We start from the raw sequence: 18,918 nt of genomic DNA, 5'->3' as shown, positions 1-18,918 counted from the left end.
CAATTCTGTGTCTCCCTCTCTCTCTGCCCCTCCCCTGTTCATGCTCTGTCTCTCTCTGTCCCAAAAATAAATAAACGTTAAAAAAAAAAAAATTTAAATGTCTCCTTTTAATTTCAAATGCAGTTAGTACTGATGGAGTTAATCCACATAAACAAAAGCTCTGAGGAACTGTCAATAATTTTTGAGAATACAGGGGCACCTGGGTGGCTCAGTTGGTTGAGCGTCCGACTTTGGCTCAGGTCATGGTCTCGTAGTTAATGAGTTCGAGCCCCGCGTCGAGCTCTGTGCTGACAGCTCAGAGCCTGGAGCCTGCTTCGGATTCTATCTCTCTCTTTCTCTCTCTCTCTCTCTCTCTCTCCCTCTCTCTCTCTCTCCCCCTCCCCTGCTCATGCCCTGCCTCTCTCTGTCTCTCAAAAATAAATAAATGGTAAAAAAAAAAAAAAAAAAAAAAAAGAATACAAAGGGGTCCTAGACCACAAAGTTGGACAATCGCTATACTAGGTAATGTCACCATAACCAAATGAAAGAAAGCCTAGGTAGTGATATTAATACCGATTAATAGGTCTAAAGGGCAAATGCATCAGAGATAAAGGCAGATATTTCCGTAATGATAAAAAGACACAACCACCAAAAAAAAATAAAATAGCCCTGTACATATATATGCTTAAAAGCCTCTCCTTGAAATATATAAAATAAAAAACTGGCCAGGGGTGCCTGGGTGGCTCAGTCAGTTAAGTGTCTGACTTTTTGATTTCAGCTCAGGTCATGCTCTCACCCTCCCAGAGGAGGTCGTGATGAGTGGAGAAGGACCAGTATGAGACAGGACGTGATTCTCTGACCCCTCTGCAACTCAACGGGAAAATCAACAATTAAAAAAAAAGATGGTTTAACAACACCTGGAAATTTAGAAACAAGGAGTTAAAAAGGAAAACTGACGGCAATTATAAAATCTAATGGGCTCAATGGAATGAAAAATACTGAACGGCAGTATCTGTGGCCGTAGGACTGCTGTTTGCAGGAAGATGTACGAGCTTTTAGTAGATTTCCAACGAAGAAATAGTATAAATTATTCTGGAGCCGCAGCCCTGCCCAAAACTGCTGTGAACATAACCGTTTCCTGACTAGGACTGTTGATTGTGGCTAAAAGAAACCAGAGTCCCTCCCAGGAAAATATAAATTCTCTGTAATTTTCAGGGCTTACTAGGTGTTCACGCTGTGAACAGTCCTGGCTCCGGATCCTTGCACAACTTCATCCGGGTCCATGCACCTACGTTACTCACTCTTTCCCGGCCACAAAAGCCTTCTTGGACTTCCAGGGTTCTCTCCAGCCTCTGGGGACCTCACATGGGATGTCCGGCCGCTCCCGGGATGCGGCAGCTGCCCGCAGCCAAGTCCGGCCCATCCCTGAGACCTCAGCCGCCACCTGGCCGTGGGGCTCTGTGTCATCCCGGCCACGGCGGCTGGCCTCTTCTCTGACAGCACTCACCATGATCAGAGAAGGTACCCTGATGTGGGCGAGTACTCGTTCAGTGTCTGTCTCCCCCCACCCAGACAGTAAGCGCAGTAAAAAAAAAAAAAAAAAAAAAAAAAAAGAGGGGCGACCTGGTTTCTCAGTGCTGTTTTTCATGATACAAAGGCCCATGGTGGGAAAAACGAGCAAATGCCCCCACTGCAATATGTTGATTTCCTGTCCCCCAAAGCGGCCGAGTACTCTCGGTTTAGATGCACGAACTACTATGAACACTGCAAAGGGCACAGACGCAGATTTATAGACCTGGCTCCCTTATTCTGAGCAAATTAAACAGACAAAATGACAGGAGTAAGTGGGAAGCTGGGCGATTCCCCATAACGGAGAGCACAAACCTGATGGATGGTCAGGGCACTGCCCGGTGGAGGTCGAAGGTCACCCCTACACGACCCCTGCCTGCCTTCCCCTCCGCCTGCTCTCCCTTCTCCTCTTCACCGGGCTCTCTGGACTCTGGGGACACTGGCCTTCGCGCACGTTCGTTCCTCAACGTGCTGTGCTCCCCTGCACATAAGGAGCTTTGCATATGCTGTTCCCTCTGTTTGACATGTTCTTTCCTTTATATCTCAGTACAGTGGTCATTTCCTCAGGGAAGGCTTTCCTGGGCCTCCAACTGCATCAGGCTATTCTGTTGCCCTCGTGGTACCCTGTATGCTGCTTACCAGGGTCTCTAACTGGGGACCTGTGCGGTGATCTGTCTAATCTCAGCCTCCCGCACCAGGGCAGAAGCTCCATGAGGGCAGAAGCCATGTCTTCAGCCATAGCTGGAGGCCCACATTCCAGCACAGACAGGAAGATGGCAGGCGGCTGGGGGTTGGGGGAGGGATGCCCTCAGACTCCTTCCCACCCTCAGAATTTCTGAGATGGAAGTAACTCACAAGTTTCTTTTCTTTTCTTCTTTCAACATTTATTCTTTTTTTTTTTTTTTTTTTTTTGAGAGACAGAGCATGAACGGGGGAGGGGCAGAGAGAGAAGGAGATGCAGAATCTGAAACAGGCTCCAGGCTCCGAGCTGTCAGCACAGAGCCCGACTCGGGGCTCGAACCCATGAACCGTGAGATCATGACCAGAGCTGAAGTTGGATGCTCAGCCAACTGAGTCACCCAGGTGCCCTACAAGTTGTTTTTTTTTTTTTATGAATGAAGTGCGGGCGTCAGAGCCCTGCTAATTAGCTGTGCTAATCCTAGCAGCTGGGCAAGTGCGCTGAATGAAATCCCAGTAAAGGAAACTTGAATCCAGGTTGGCACAGCCATTTACAGAAAACTGTTCCTGCACCTGACGTTTACGTGTCTGCATTCCAAAGCTGGGGGCGCGGGGAGTGGGGAGGGGTGTGAGATTCCCGTGTTGGTTCACAAAAGCCCGCTTGACGGGTGAAGCGCCTGATGCCACAGGGAAATGCTCACAGAGTCTGGACCCAGCTCTCCTGGGTCACAGCTCTGGGCGGTGGATCCCGCGTCCCACTGCTCACATCCCACCTGCCAAGCAGTGACAGGAACTCCCCGCACCTTGGGCCATTTTATATTTCCCTGGAAGGGGCGCCCGGGTGGCTCAGTCGGTGAAGCGTCCGACTTCGGCTCAGGTCATGATCTCACGGTCTGTGGGTTCGAGCCCCGCGTCGGGCTCTGCGCTGACGGCTCAGAGCCTGAAGCCTGCTTCCGATTCTGTGTCTCCCTCTCTCTCTGTCCCTCCTCTGCTCGTGCTCTCTCTCTCAAAAACAAATAAGTGTTCAAAACAACAACAACAACATTTTATATTACCCTGAAAAAAAAAAAAAAGGTGGTTTCTGCCTGTCTTGCTTCCCTCCAAGCGAGGGCCGGGGGTGGGGGGTGGGGAGCACCAGACAACATGGCTCCTACCACAGTCACGGCCTTCCAGGGTTACAGGCTCACGCAGGCCTGGGAAGCATCCTTCCAGCTGGTCTCCCAACCCCACTGCTCGCCAGGAGGGCCGCATGGGCAGGGGGCACTTACTAAATCACAGAGTGCTGTACTAGGTCGAGGCGGAAAACCAAGTAAGTACTCTGTAGCCCTGGAACACAAAGAGTCTTCTTACGGCGGTGTTTCCCAAACGTCAGCTTTTCAAGTACCACCTTTAGAATTCTTTGCCGTGTTCGTATTTCATCCACACCATATACGCTCAATGTTTTCCTTTGTATCAACTCGCTATTATGCTTTTATAATAATATATTATTACATAAATATTACGCTTATTATGGTACATATTATGCTTATTTTTCTGCTTATACAGTTTAATTGAATAAGGAAACTTTATATTGCTGTGAAATCACAGGTTTCGAATGTTAGCCGTTTTTATTTCTGTCACACGTTGAACTATGCAACTATTAAGATGTAAAGTGTTTCTCCACATATTTTCTAAAACCACCTTGCCTAATAACACGCTTTGGGAAATCCTCATCCTGAATACCCCACCAAAAATTCTGTCACCGAACTGTCCACGCATTTCATTAATACAAAACTAAATTCGATTATCAAAGTGCTAAATAAACGGTGTGGGAAGCTTCCGGTAGGGATCGCCTGGGGCACTGGCAATGCAAACTTCCTTCTGTGAAGGCTGCTTTGAAGAATTTCTTCAAGAGGAGCTACAAACACCTGGAAGGCTCAAAATATCAAAACGCATTTTTTAGCATAAGGGTGGTTAACCAGAATTTACTGACAACTGATTAAATAAAAACCACCGTTAATTCTTATATTAGCTGCCTGTTGCTGCGCTAACAAATTATCACAAACTTAGGGGCTTAAAACGACATACATTCGAATTTCACGTCCATGTGAATTCCCAGTACGTATGAAACTAAATTTGATTTCGATTTCCAGTCCAGGTGGAAGGATCTTGAAGGACAGATGAAAATTCTTCCTCCCCAACAGTATACACCACGTTTTCCAGCAGTCGATAGACATCTATGCATGTTCTTGAATAAAGCGTGATCTAAGACCCAGAAAAGAAACCACTCCCACCACCAACTCATTCCTTTACAGTCCTGGAGATCAGAAGTCCAAAGTCAGTTTCACTGGACCGAAGTTATTGTCCCTCCAGGGGCTGCAGGGAAGAATTCATTTCCTGGCCTTTTCCAGCTTTTAGAGCTACGTTTCCTGTATCCCTTGGCTTATACCCTCTTCCTCCGTCTTCAAAGCCAGCAGAATAACATCTTTTCAGTCACTACCTTACCGTCTTCTTTCTCATATCTCTCTCTGCCTCCCTTTTATAAAGGACACTTGTGATATTTAGGACCCAACCACATAATCCAGGATGATCTTCCTGCCTCAATACCCTTAATTCCTTGACAAATCAGCAAAGTCCCCCCTGCCATTCCAGGGATCAGGATGTGCATATTTTGGGGGGGCCACTCTCCAGCCTACCACATTACCTTCCTAGACTTTCAACGTGAAAATTGAGTTGAGGGGTTCTCAAGACCTTTGCGATGGCAATTCCCACCTTTGTGTGTCCTTCAATGACATTAGTCATACTATTAGTCTAGCTCTTTGAAAGGACACACCGGTCTCATCAACCTCAGTATTGACACTATGAAGGCAGTTTCCCTCCTTTGTCACTTTGGTTTCTTTTAGAAAACAAGGAAGTGCTCAGAGGTTAACAGAGAAGCATCAGAAGGATTGGGCCAAATTTGGGATATCTGAACATCAAAAAGAATGATGAGGACTGGCACATATTAGCAGCAACTGGTGTATCGGCCTGCTTCTGGTGCCCTTTCTGCCATCAGAACTGTGCCTCCACGGTTCTTCTTCTTGGTGCTGACTTTAAGGCTTGGCCAATGCCAAAATCAGGTCTCAAAAACACCTACATTGATCGAGTCAATCTCGTTCATTTGCTTGTGTTAGTGCTCTTTGCAAAAGGCCCTGTCCTCTCGAGCATGAACTTTAAGGAGCTGCTTGGTAAGCCAGTGCCATGACTCCCCTTCTGGAACAGCATCTGGGTAGTCAGACATGAGCCCTTTGTGGCCAGCTATCCGTACATCTCAGCTTGAACTAAAGGGCACTAAACTCTGTAGTTCCCTAAGTGATCTCATTGGCTCGGTTCCCCACCCTACTCACCTGCTCCCCACCCCCACATCCAGGGTATAGTTAGGTTCTCCCCTCCTTCCCCCCCCCCCCCATACTGGCACTTTCAACTTAACCCCTAATCCTTTTCCTCATCAGGCCTAGTCATCGGCCCACAAACAGGGCAGTTACTGGTGTTGGTCTGGCCCTTTTTAACTCTACGTGAGAAGATTGGAACCCGAATTCCTAAACTGATGATAATTCAGCCCGTCGGCTTTGCGGGTTATGTTCTAAGTACAACGTGTTTTGTTAGGAAGGTCTTGACAGTTGATTCCAAAATGGCCTGGCTGGCCTATTGTTTTTCTCATCTAATGAAAACCCAAAAGAATAATCCAGCAGGTCAGTAAATCAAATGGAGATATTTACAACAAAAGTGGTATCCTGCTCCAGGGTCCCCGACGCCTCGTTACGCACTCAGATCACAATAAAAATCCAGATGGGGCTGCCACCGTGTTCTCAATACCTACAGATATAATGGCCTCTCTGATTTGGACAAAGGAAAGAAAGGCTGATTGTAGTCTTGGCAGGGACAGAATTTTTTATCCTCAGAGAGTCTCTCCGTTCCTACGAAGGAAAATGGCTGACTCTGCCCTATTTCTGAGGAGCGAATGTGCACATTAGAAAACCACCAGCATAACAGCAATCTCTCTGGGAGGCCGCCACAGAGAAAACCCAGCTTATTTTGGCAACTAAGTGGAAAAATGCCTCGTGTTTATCTATATACACACGTGTGTGTCCGGGTCCAGAATGGAGATGAGGAGTGGGAGGTACGGAGGAAGAAGGGAGGACGATGGGGGTAAAACGTGGGCTCGGAAGGAAGAGCCTCCGGCCGTGCCAAGGACGGTACCCGCGTGTCTGTGTGACGCCGAATGCACGTCTGTGCGCGTGCGCGATTTGCATCTACAGAGTGAGCACAGAGGAGACTGCACGACAGGAGAGCGCTGAGTCAGTTCTCTCAGGACGTTTGCTGGGGGCGCTGGCTCTCACGCTTTGCAGGACACTGAAACCATCTGGGGAGCCTTAAAGACGCTGGCCCTGGCCCCACCCCTGGAGACTCTTGTCGAACTGGTATAGAGTACTGTGGTGAGCAGAACAACGGCCCCGGGACGGCGTCTACTATTCCAGTCCCCGGAACCTATGAACATATCACCACGCACGGCCAAGGGGCATTCAGGTGGCTGATCGACTGCCCTTAAAGTGGGGGAAATCATCCCAGATTACCTGGGTGGGCCACACGGAATCACAAAGGTCCTTAAAGGCAGGAGAAGGAGACAGAAGTTAGAGGTCAGAGTGATGTGATGTTAGACGGACTCGATCCGCTATTGTCGGCTTTGAAGATGGAGGAGGGGGCCGCGAGCCAAGGAATGGAGGAAGCCTCTAGAAGCCAGAAAAGGCAAAGAAATGAATTCATCCCTGGAGCCTCCAGAAAGGAATGCAGCTCTGTGGACGCCTCGCCTTTTCAGCCCAGGGAGGTGCGGGCCAGACCTCTGACCTCCAGAACTGTTAACATGGCAGGTGTGCATTGTTTCTAAGCCACTAAGTTTATGGGAATTTGTTACGGCAACAAGAGAAAACGAACACTGGCGTGGCCTGGGCTTTGGGGGTTTGGGGGGCGGTTAACGGCTCCCCAGGTGATTCTAACAGGCAGCAAAGTATAAGAACCACGGGACTGCAGGGAAGACAAGGACGAGCCGGCAGGATTGCTTATGCCACAAAGATGCCTGGTGATCGCGCCTGGGAGGTGAGCAAGTTCCACCCCCCCCCCCACCCCGCCAAGAAATCCACCACCAGTTCGCGGCCACCTGCCCAGAGATGACCACACATGGCGGACGGAGCCACATCACAGCATGGGCGTGCTTCACCATTTTGGTGGCTAGAATCCTTCCTAGTCTGACCCACTGAACAGGCCCTGTTTCCTGTAGATAAAGAACAGTTATCCCTGTGAACAGATTTTCTCTAGAGCTTGCTTTCTTACCGACGCTCTTTCGGGGAAGGAACCGTTCGATGACTGAATTATATGCAAATATATAATCGAGCACATTCATGTTAGCGCCATCGGGATAAGGACTCAAATGTCTTCCGCTCTGCGTTTGAACTATTTTTTTTCATTTTTTTTTTTTAACGTTTGTGTGCTTATTTTTTTCAGAGCGAGCGCAGGTGTGCATGCACGCTTGAGTGGGGGAGGGGCAGAGAGCGAGAGGGAGGGAGGGAATCCCAAGGAGGCTCCGCTCTGCTTTGTCAGCGCAGAGCCCGATGTGGGGCTCGAGTCCAGGAACCGTGAGATCGTGACCCGAGCCAAGATCAAGAGTCAGACGTAACCGACTGAGCCACCAGGCGTTCCGCGTGTTTGAACTGTTTACAAACCACTACTGGGATTATAAATTTAGAGGATCTGTCCCTTTGCTTTAGCAACCTACTTATTTACGACAGATGATAGCCAGATGGACTTTATGATAAATGCAACAGCACTACGGGAAGAAATTAGCTCGTTCTCAGTGGCCACGGAGAAAAGAGCTTGCTGGTTCTGACAGGCACAGCCCTGCCTTCGGGGCAAGGATTCATCCGTTCCCAGGCTGCCGCGCTCGCAGGTGCGTGGGCAGTTCCTTGAACGCCCCACGCCATCACCAGCCTCCATGACGCTATCACCAAAGCTAAGGCCTTAGAACCTCCCACCTTTCTCTCCCTACGTCGTCTTCCTCAGAGAGGAAGGGCAGGGTAGTAGAAAAGGCAGTCACGAGCATCGGGTGGCCTGTGCTGGAACCTCGGTGCTGTCACTTCCAAGTGACGTGACGTCAGGAGGCCCGTCAGCCACTCCGAGCCCCGTCTCTATCAAACGGGGTTAACGCCGCCTTTGCGACGCTGCGTACGGATTCAGTGCAATGACAGTGATGAACAAGCTGCACGCACAGGAGGGGCTCTTGCTAAATGCCGGCTGCATGGACACCCCACTGTTGCTATGCTTTCACACCTCACCTCCATGCACAAGCTTCTGACGTCCCTCCTCTGTGGCCCCGTGCTGTCACTGAGCCCCGGGAGCACACCTCCATGGGCCCACTTGGCCTTTCCACTCGGATGGCTCACTGGCATCTCTACCTGGACACGTCCCGACTGCGCTCAGGGTCTCCACTCACAAACCAGTGGCCCTCCCGCCCCCAACTGTCCACCACAGTACAGGTGTCACCGGTCAGTCACCTGCATCCGCCCTCCCCCCCACCCTCCCCACCTCCACCGAGGCTCTCCGTCAGGCCCCGCCCCTCACACCACACACCCGCCCCCAGCACAGGAGCCTGGCAGGTGGGCCCCCGACAAAGCTCGGTTTCTCCCCGGCCATCCTGCGGTGTGGGAACCAATCTGGCTCCACCAGATCTGTCACCTGAGTCCAGAACAGAGATCTTCAAGGACTTCTCTGCCCTGCAGCCTGGTACTGTTGATGAGGGAGGGGCCAGCTCCACCGGGGATGTGGACCACACGGGGTCCCCGCGGCCCGGTGAGCCTCACATCACGCCCAGCGCTCTGAGCCATTTATCACGTCACCACATAAAGGACACGCTCCTGGAAGCCTTGCATGGCTCGGAATACGGCGAATTTTTTTTTAAATGTTTTTTGGTTTTTTTTTTTTAGTTTTTGAGAGAAAGACAGAGCATGAGCGGGGGAGGGGCAGAGAGAGACAGAGAGAAAGACAGACAGACAGACAGACTCTGAAGAGAGCTCCAGGCTGCAAGCTGTAAGCACAGAGCCCAACGCGGGGCTTAAACTCACAGACCACGAGATCATGACCTGAGCCGAAGTTGGACACTCAACCGACTGAGCCACCCAGGCACCCCCAAGAATACGACGAATTTTTTAAAGCAGTGACAAGGGACTGGCAATTTCTTATCAAATTTCTTCGCGTGGTTTAGTTAACCATTATCTGAATCTGCCACAAACCACCCTCAATGGCGTCCAACTGTAATAATCTGCCGACATTAAACTACTTTACATGTTTTGTAGTACCAAGATCAATTAACGAACATTAGAGCCTTGAGTATTTATACTAAATGGCAAACACGGTTGACCCCAGACATGTTCTTACCATTTTGTTCATCTAGTTCATTCCCAATCTCCTTTCCCATCTGTTTCTGACGACTTATGATAGAGGACAGGGCATCGAGGCCTGCATCCTGTTCTGAAAGAAAAAGCAAAACAGGCCGCTAAAAACCAAAGGAAAACAATTTGAAGTCCATACCTAGGCATGTAGTGCAATTCAATATACGGTAAAAGCAATATAAGGAAAAGAAACAAAAAAACAGTTAATATTATTAAGAGAAAATAAAGAAAACAAACTATTAAATACTTATTTCATACCTTAAGCTAAAATGATTTCTTTTTTTATTTTAATTCTTTTTAAGTTTATTTATTTTTGAGAGAGAGAGACAGAGAGTGAGTAGGGGAGGGGCAGAGAGAGAGAGGGAGACACAGAATCCGAAGCAGGCTGCAGGCTCCGAGCTGTCAGCACAGAGCCCGACGCGGGGCTCGAACCCACAAACCGCGAGATCATGACCTGAGCCGAAGTCAGACACTCAACTGACTGAGCCACCCAGGTGCCCCTAAAACAATTTCCAGATAAATTAAATTTTAAGATTGCAAATGAAATAACAGAAGTTTTGACTACATCAACATTTAAACTTTCTGATGCTTAATACACAAAGAGCATTTACAGCTTAGTTAAGACAATTTTCCAATTTTGTAAATGGGCAAAGGATACAGACATGAATTTCACAAAAGAATAAAAACGGAAAAATAAACAAAAGCTTTGACATCACTACTTTTTAAAAAAAAATTCCAATAAAAGTAACAACGATGAGTTTTTGTTTTTGTTTTTGGATTATCGGATATGCAAGGATTTAAAGGCATGCCGATGCCCAGGGTTCACCAGTGTGTGACGGAGAAACTCCTGTGTACTATCATGGGAGTACAGGTGACATACCTTTCTGGAGAGCAGATTGGGCCTGTCTTTTCATCGATCAATTCCATGTGTAGGAATGTGAGAAAACATTCAGCTTGTATGCAGTAAAGTACGTACAGGATATTCCTGGACACGTTTCCTGTGCTGGTTATCGGTTTTATTGTCTCTGAACCCCAACCTCACCCTTTTTGACTGTGCAGTGAAAATACACCTGGGTCCTTTAAGTAGCTTTTCCTTTGCCAGCTTTGTCAATAGACAGGACCGCGGAGACACCGCGGGAGGACAACGTTCGGCTTCCTGGCTCCAGCCCACTCTGTGCCACGAGCCCGTGCACAGCAACACCAAGAGACCGGCAACTTCTTACGACACACCCCCACCTTGGGCCGTTTCGTAACAGAATACCTCCGGCTCAACACTGCCATGAGGACAGTATTCCCTGGCGCCCCAGAGGGCAGATTTCCGGAAAGTTCCACCAGCTCAGCACCGCAGCGACCCCCACACCTCAGTCCCGGGGGTGTGGGGTGCTTCCTAGGACACTTGATTTCAGTCCGAGAGTTTGTGATTGCACCTTACGCCTGCTATTTCTGTCTCCTTGCCTCATTACTCTGATCCCCTTTGGTTAACAAAACATTCAACTTTCCCCGTTCAAATTTCTTTTTCCTGATTGGATCCAGACTGATACGTTTCTAATAGCGAAATCCTGGAAATTACTGAATGCCCAGACATGGGGATTTGTTTAAAAACATACAGTATATTCATAAGGAAAACACTAATAGCTACTAAAAATGATATTATACAGGAATATTTTGATGTTAAAAGAAGTTCATGATATGTCAGTAAGTAAAAAAAAAAAAAAAAGGATGCTAAACGATATAGAGTAAAATAGCAAAATATATAGCAAAACGATGCAGAGCAAAATAGTAAAAAAAATAGTTTGTGTTAAACGTAAAGATGTATTACTTTTCTAGATTCTGAAATTTTAAAGATAAAAGAATTCAAGTCACTCTAGATATTGTCTTTAAAATGTGATGTTGTTTCTTTGTTTTCTTTTGTTTTGTTTTTTAACTAGGCAATTTCAGCCATCTCTTTGAGCTTTTTTACTTTGCTTTCGGGTGCCTTGGGAAGAACATTCTGGGGCTGAGTCTCATGGCTCTTTCTACCCTAGCAATATGCCAGATGAGGGCAACGTGCCATGTGCGGCCTGACTTGCTGATGGGGATTTTTCAACGACTGCTTCACAGAGAAGCGTGATCTACAAAAGCAGGAATCACGAAGGTCTTTTCTCACCCAAGATCACATTGACATTTACTTATTTTTTTTCCTAGTCTTTTCAGGGAATTAAGCCATGACACTTAACTTGTTAATTCATCTGGAATTTATTTGAACTAATGGTGTGAGGTAAGGACCCCTTAGTAACATTTTTTGACACTATGTATGTTTTTAACTATACAAATGACCTGCCATCTCCAGGGATTGTTCCAAGGGACCATTTTATAGCAAAAATCACTTTACAATGAGGTCCTTTTGGTCTTAAGTAACAACCTTTTGGATGGCCTCCAAGTTAAATCTATCATCGGCCTAGCGCCACTATAGGATGACCGATGTTATGGTAAGATTCCAAATGCATCCCAAGAATAATCTATATGAAGGACCAAGGGTCAAGTGTCAGCCTGGATTAAAAGGGAAAACAATTCAAGAGAGGAAAGGAGAGTCCTCCACGGTTCCAATTAGGAAAAGAATCATTAAAGTCCTGAAGTCTCTTTATCTAGTAGAGACATGGATTGCGAATGAAAAAACCTATTCCTCCCTCTTTTCTTTCAACCTTCACCCACCGTCTGACTTAACTGCAGAAAGGTTATCTCGCTAACGCAAAACAGAACAAGGGTTAAAAATTCTGCGCCACTCGGATCATTTGTGCAAGAACTTAGCACCTCCTCACTATGTTAGAGTGCTGTCCATACTCCCAAGACACAGAAGGTCCAGGTAATGGAGATGGTTGTGTATGTGTCACTGACCATCCTGATGACCCGAGCATCTCCCGGCTTACCACAGCATTTCTAAGGGGATGTGGCACAGTTACCTGAGAGACAATGAGCCAAGATAAAATGCTGCTGCTCATTTTATACAATCAAGACCCACGCAATGATGCAGAGGCATGCAAACCTACGCTAACGTCACGCTCATAGCTCATTACCGTAATCTGCCCCCCGTCACATAGCCCAAGTCACCCTGATACCATAATCATTTGCAACATGCCACACTCTCCCAATCATCTGTCAGCATTACAATGGTGTGAATTTTTAAAAATGTAGGAGCACCGGGCTACATATACATATATATGATAACGGCCCCCTGAAGATGTCTTCATCCCAATCCCTGGAACCTGAAAATACGTGACCTTACATGGCTAAAGTAACTCTGCAGATGTGAATAAGGCTAAGGAATTTCAGATGGGAGAATGTTCTGGATTATCCAGGTGGGCTCAATGTAATCGTGAGTCCTTAAAAACAGAGAATCTTTCCCAGCTGCGCTCAGAGGGAGCTGTGAAGAAGGGTCGGAGGGTTGCAAAGTGTAGGCTTTGAACACCAAGGAAGGGGACTGTCAGCCAAGGGACATGGGTGGCCTCTAGAAGCCAGAAAAGGTGAGGGAATGAATTCTTCCCTGGAGCCCCCAGAAAGGAAGCAGCCCGGCCAACGCCTTAATCTTGCCCAGTCAGATCTGTTCTGAACTCCTAACCTTTAGAACCATAAACTGACAAATCGGTACACCGAGTCACGAAGTCTGTGCAAATTTATTGCAGTGGCAACAGAAAACTAATACACTCATTGTTTTGAAAATCCCTCTGGAATAATTAGGTGTTTGGATGCTTCCTATCTTTAGACATTCTGAAAAACCATCCTCTAACGGAACATCTTGTAATTGTGGGAGGACTATCTGGTGGCTGTGGGCCGGAGAGGGACAATCAGCATGATGAATTCTTGCCAAAAATAACAAACCCGATTCTGATCAAGCCCGCTGAACCTAACTACCAATTTACAGAAAATATGTGGGGCAGAGGAGGACGTTAAACAATATATGGGGTTACAAATAGCAGGTCTAGATACTGGGAAAGTCCAGGGCGAATGACCCTACTTCTCCAGCAAAGAAATTGCACAGGGAGAAAGAGAGAGCTGGCAAAAGTACCTATCTATTAAAGAAACTTAACAGACGTATCAATTAGTTGCAATGTCCATACATATATTCAGATCCTGAATCGAACGATCTAAAAAACAAAACAAAACAAAACCACACCCACACACAAAACCATCATGGGACAATCCGGGAGGTCTGAACGTTGGATATCTGATTATATTAAGGAATTACAATTAACTTATTAAGGGTGATAGTAGCATTGCAGTTACATTCTTAAAAAACCGGTCCTTATCTTCTGCAAACATACTTTAGGGATATGTTCCAGAATATCCACGGTTGAAATGATACGATGCCTAGGATTTGCTTCAAAAATAATTCAGGTGATGGGGTGCCTTGTGCTCTGTCTCTCTCTGTCTCTCAAAAATGACTAAACATTCAAAAAAACATAAAATTTAAAGAATTAAAAGAAAAATCCAGGTGACGGGCAGGAGAGGGAGGAGGGTAGATATATAGATAAAACGAGATTGGTTATGCGTTGTTAACTACTGAAGCAATTGATGGGCAGAATGGGATCATTGTCTTACCCTCTCTACTTACATAGTTTTGCAATCGTCCACGGCAAAAAGTTACCGATACTTTAACAAGTAAATAAAACAGAGGGATATTCCTAGGAGCTGCAATCTCAGGGCCCCCGCCCGAGTGCGTGACAACGGCCCAAGGGCTGGGGCTGTGTCTTCTTTATCCTGTACTTTTGCCCCAGTTCTGAGCCCAACTGGTGGCACAGAGCATACTTAATAAATATGCTTAAAGCAAGGAATGACACAGAGGGCCCACTAGGCTTGCGCAAGGAAGCGCTAGTCTCTGCTAGACACGCGCAAAGGCTTGCGGGCAATACGAGGTAGTCCTCTTGAGTTTAGGTAGTAGGAAAGGTAGCTGATGTTGGGTTGTCCAGGGCCCAGAGAGAGGCACTGGGGATTCCCACATTTGATGCAAGGAGGTACTGTCCCTGGATAAGGGGAAGTGGGACAGATGGGGATAGTGGATACACTGCAGAAAGTTAATTACTACATTGGGAAAACTCCCAGAGCAAGTCCTAAGAGTAGATGTTTGTTTATTTTAAGTTTATTTACTTACTTATTTATTTATTTTTAATGTTTATTTATTTTTGAAAGAGAGAGAGAGCATGTGAGCAGGGGAGGGGCAGAGAAGAGGGGAGACACAGAATCCGAAGCAGGCTCCAGGCTCCCAGCTGTCAGCACAGAGCCTGACGTGGGGCTTGAACCCACGAACTGTGAGATCGTGACCTGAGCCGAAGTTGGATGCTCAACCGACTGAGCCACCCAGGGGCCGCTATTTATTTATTTTGAGAGAGAGAACAAGTAGGGTAGCGGCAGAGAGAGAGGGAGAGAGAGAATCCCAAGCAGGCTCCGCACTGTCAGCGCAGAGCCCGATGCAGGGCTGGAACTCAGGAACCATGAGATCACAACCTGGGCCTAGATCAAGAGTCAGACGCTCAACCGACTGAGCCACCAAGGCGCCCCAAAGAGTAGATATTTTTAGTTTTGTTGAAGCTGTGGTTGCAAGGGTTCAAAGATCAGCTACCAAGGTTTGCCAGTCCGGCTAGCCACGTTCCCCACTGCTATTTCATATGACGATACCAAGAGACCTAAGAACACAGACATCCAGAAGGAGTGCAAACTCTCCTGCTAGAATCTAGAAAGAACATCTACGGAACAAAGGTGAGAAGAGATGGGATTAAGAAACCCGCACGACGAGAGCCCCTGAGTAAAGTAGAATGAGCCTTCATACCTCCTCAAGGTCTGCCATGTGACTCAGAGACAAGGGTCTCAGCTAGCCGAGAGGTCGCCTTCCTTTGTTTCATCTCACGGGTTTTCGAGGTGATTTGGTTATTGTCAGCCCCTCACCCATCTTCTGCCTAACATCTATTTGTGCCTTAAATTACTGCTTATGCAGCACAGAAGCCAAGCCTGGCTAACCGGTTGTAATGAGGCCTCGGATCTAGGTTAGGAAAGGAAAGCATTCATTGCTTGAGTCTCAGTTCTACCGATAAACTGTTATTGTGGGATGCGTTTCAAAGTGTTTCTAAGGGTCGACAAAAGTACAGAAAGGCTAACGGATTCCGTGGGCGGAAGGAAGTTAGAAATGACCCTTCGTGGTCCCTTATTTCTATCTGGTGCAGGACCTGGCAAGGAAGCAAAACCATGGCAACCTCAGCGCATCCCCAAGATTCTTCGGGCAGAGAAAAGGCGAAGCAGGGTTTTATGTAAAGATCGCTTTCAGTCTTTGTGCTTCTCCTTGTAAAACCGCTTGCTAGGAAAGCAAAGAGGAAGACAGCATTTCCCAAACCCCAAGGTAAGGGTAGGAGATGGCTCCTCGACTCTTTCTGCCCGACCCGTCCCTACCCCTCCAACATACCCCAAAGGCCAGCGGGCTTCCAAAGGGCGGGCATCTCAGTAAGGGTGTTCTCCGCTTCGGGGACCAACACAAAAACCTGCAGGTGGCATCCTCTCCTGCCTGACCTCCCACCATCTCTGCACGTGGCACCTTCCCAGTGACAGGGGACACTTCTCCTGGCTGGAAGCAGCTTTTCTCGGCAAAGAAGCAACAATGCCGGAAAACCCATTCCTGTTGGCTTGCAAGACGCCCCTTTCAGGGACCGTCAATCCCGAAGGATAAAGCACTACGAATGAATGGCCCTGCTGCGCGCAAAGCCACACCGCCCTGCACCGTTCATTTTGCTTCCAAACATGATAGTGGGTGAAGTACAGGGAATTAAAGGCATCGGGGAGGCTCAGAGTTCCTTTTGCTAGATAAACTCACTGTGGAAAGGGAGTTCAAGACGGAAGGAGACTTCTGCTTCTGGCCAAGAGGGGCTGACAGGGGCCTGATTTACTTCTCGCCTGAAACAACTGGGGGGAAAAAAAAGAAAACAAAAAAACAACAAACAAACACCAAACCACAGGCAAAATACGCAAAACTACAGTTTCAGGAGAGACACGGCCATCAGGAAATGAAGGACAGTGATCCCTGAGGGACAAAGCAAACGAGAGGAGGTCTAGGACTGCCCCAGACATCGCCCGGCACAGGGAGGAGGGCATCCAGATGGAACCCGGCGGCATCTCTCCACGGAGAAGCATCCAACTAGGTCAAGGTGGTAAGAGCGCGCAGGGCACAGCACAGAGGGGAGAGAGCGGCGCAAACAGAATCTCCGGAGGTTTGCACGGGGTCCACCTCAAGGCTTCAGCTGAGCAGTAACCAGGACATGCGCGTGAGGAGACTATCCAAGGCTGGGGAAAGAACCGCCTGAAAGGGTGAGAGGGGATGATCCTCTGAGCTCACACTGGGTTGGAACACAGTCCCTATTCCCACCGACCAGGTGGCCTCATGATTTACGGGGCATCGGGGGACTCAGAGTGCTTTCAGCTCTATAGTGGGCTAGACCGCCTCTACACTGGAGTCCGCAAACATCTTCTATAAAGGGCCAGAGAGTCAACATTTGGGGCTCTGTGGTTTATATGGTCTCCAGCGCAGCTATTCAACTCTGCCCCTGTAGCAGGAATCCATAGATGATACATAAATAAATGAACATGGTTGTGCTCCTATAAAACTTTATTTATGGACACGGCATTACCTTTGAATTTTATATAATTTTGACGAGTCATGAAATCGTCTTCTTTTGACTATGGACAGTGGAAAAACCATTTTTAGCTTGCAGAGCACACAAAATCAGATGGTGGGTGAGATGTGGTTCACACGTCATGGTTTGCCGACCCCTCCTCTAAAATAAACACTGTCCTGGTCCACCTTACAAAACAATACCCAAATAACTGGACTGCATCCTAGGAAAAAAACAAAACAAACAAAAAACCTCAAGAATATTCCTAGAAATACAAAAATACTTAGTACCAAATACAGAAAAATTCACACCTAGCTTCCAAACAAATGTTTCCCCCCTAAGATTAGAAACAAGCCCAAGGAAATCTGTTCTCACCATTTCTAGTTGACATTGTACCAGGGGCTGTAGCAAGTGCAATGAGACAAGAAAAAGAAATAAAAGGCGTCCAGACTGAAATGAAAAAGTAAAACCACAAAAATTAAAAGAAAAGGGGGTGCCTGGGTGGCTTAGTCCATTAAGCATCTAGCTTTGGCTCAAGTCATGATCTCAGGTTCATGAGTTCAAGCCCTAGGCTAGGCTCTGTGCTGACAGCTCAGAGCCTGGAGCCTGCTTCAGATCTGTGTCTCCCTCTCTCTCTGCCCCTCCCCTGCTTACACTCTGTCTCTTCCTCTTTCAAAAATAAATAAACATTAAAAAAAATTTTTTTAAGAAAGATTACTGGAAAAACCCCAAAATACATGGAGATTAAATAAATGCTTCTAAATGACACATGATCAAAAAGAAATCTCAAGGGAACTTTAAGCATATTTTGAACTAAATAAAAATGAAAACACAACTTATATATTAAAGGGATATGTCAAAAGCAGTGCATAGAGTGAAATTTATAGCACTGAATGCATATGTTAGAAAAAAAAAATATATATATATATATATGATCAACAGTCTAAGTTTCCACACCTCAGAAAACTAGAAAAAGAAGAACAAATTAAATCCCAAGTAGGCAGAAGAAAAGAAACAATAAAGGAAGAGAAATCAATGAAATTTAAATAGGAAGTAACAGAAAAACCACTGAAACCAAAGCTGGTTTGCTGAAAGATCAATAAAATCAATAAGCCTGTAACTAAAAGAGAACACAAATGACTAATATCAGAAATGAAAAAAGCAGACATCACTACAGATCTCATGCACATTAAAAGGATAATAAAGGAATATTATGAACAACTCTATGCCACAAACTGGATAACCTAGATAAAATGGCCCAATTCCTTGCCAGACACAGCTGACAAAATTCACACAAGAAGGAACAGATGATCTGAATGGGCCTATATCTATTAAAGAAACTGAATTAACAATAACCTCCCCAAAAAGAAAACACTAGGCCCGATGGGTTCACTGGTGAATTCTACTAAACATTTAAGGAAGAAATTATACCAATTCTCTACAATCTCTTTCAGGGGACAGAAGCAGAGAGAATACTTCCTAACTCATTTTCTGAGGCCACCATTTGTCCTAGACAAAGACATTACAAGAAAAGAAAAACACAGACCAGTATCACTCATGTGCACAGATATAAAAATCCTCAAAAAAATATTAGCAAATCAAATCCA

The 18,918-nt window shown here is 46.6% G+C and overlaps 1 protein-coding gene across 1 annotated transcript in view; it reads right to left on the bottom strand.

Annotated features, from left to right (window-relative positions):
* The window catches only part of STX8 (syntaxin 8), a 251,858-nt gene that overhangs the window by 176,319 nt on the left and 56,621 nt on the right, over nt 1-18,918 (bottom strand). Inside the window, exon 6 of the mRNA XM_049638107.1 lies at nt 9,670-9,762. Coding sequence (XP_049494064.1) covers nt 9,670-9,762 — 93 coding nt within the window. The remainder of the gene's footprint in view (nt 1-9,669; nt 9,763-18,918) is intronic.

This window comes from Panthera uncia, chromosome E1, assembly GCF_023721935.1.
Source record: "Panthera uncia isolate 11264 chromosome E1, Puncia_PCG_1.0, whole genome shotgun sequence".
NCBI classification, from domain to species: Eukaryota; Metazoa; Chordata; class Mammalia; order Carnivora; family Felidae; genus Panthera; species Panthera uncia.
This window is presented reverse-complemented; position numbering and strand designations above follow the sequence as displayed.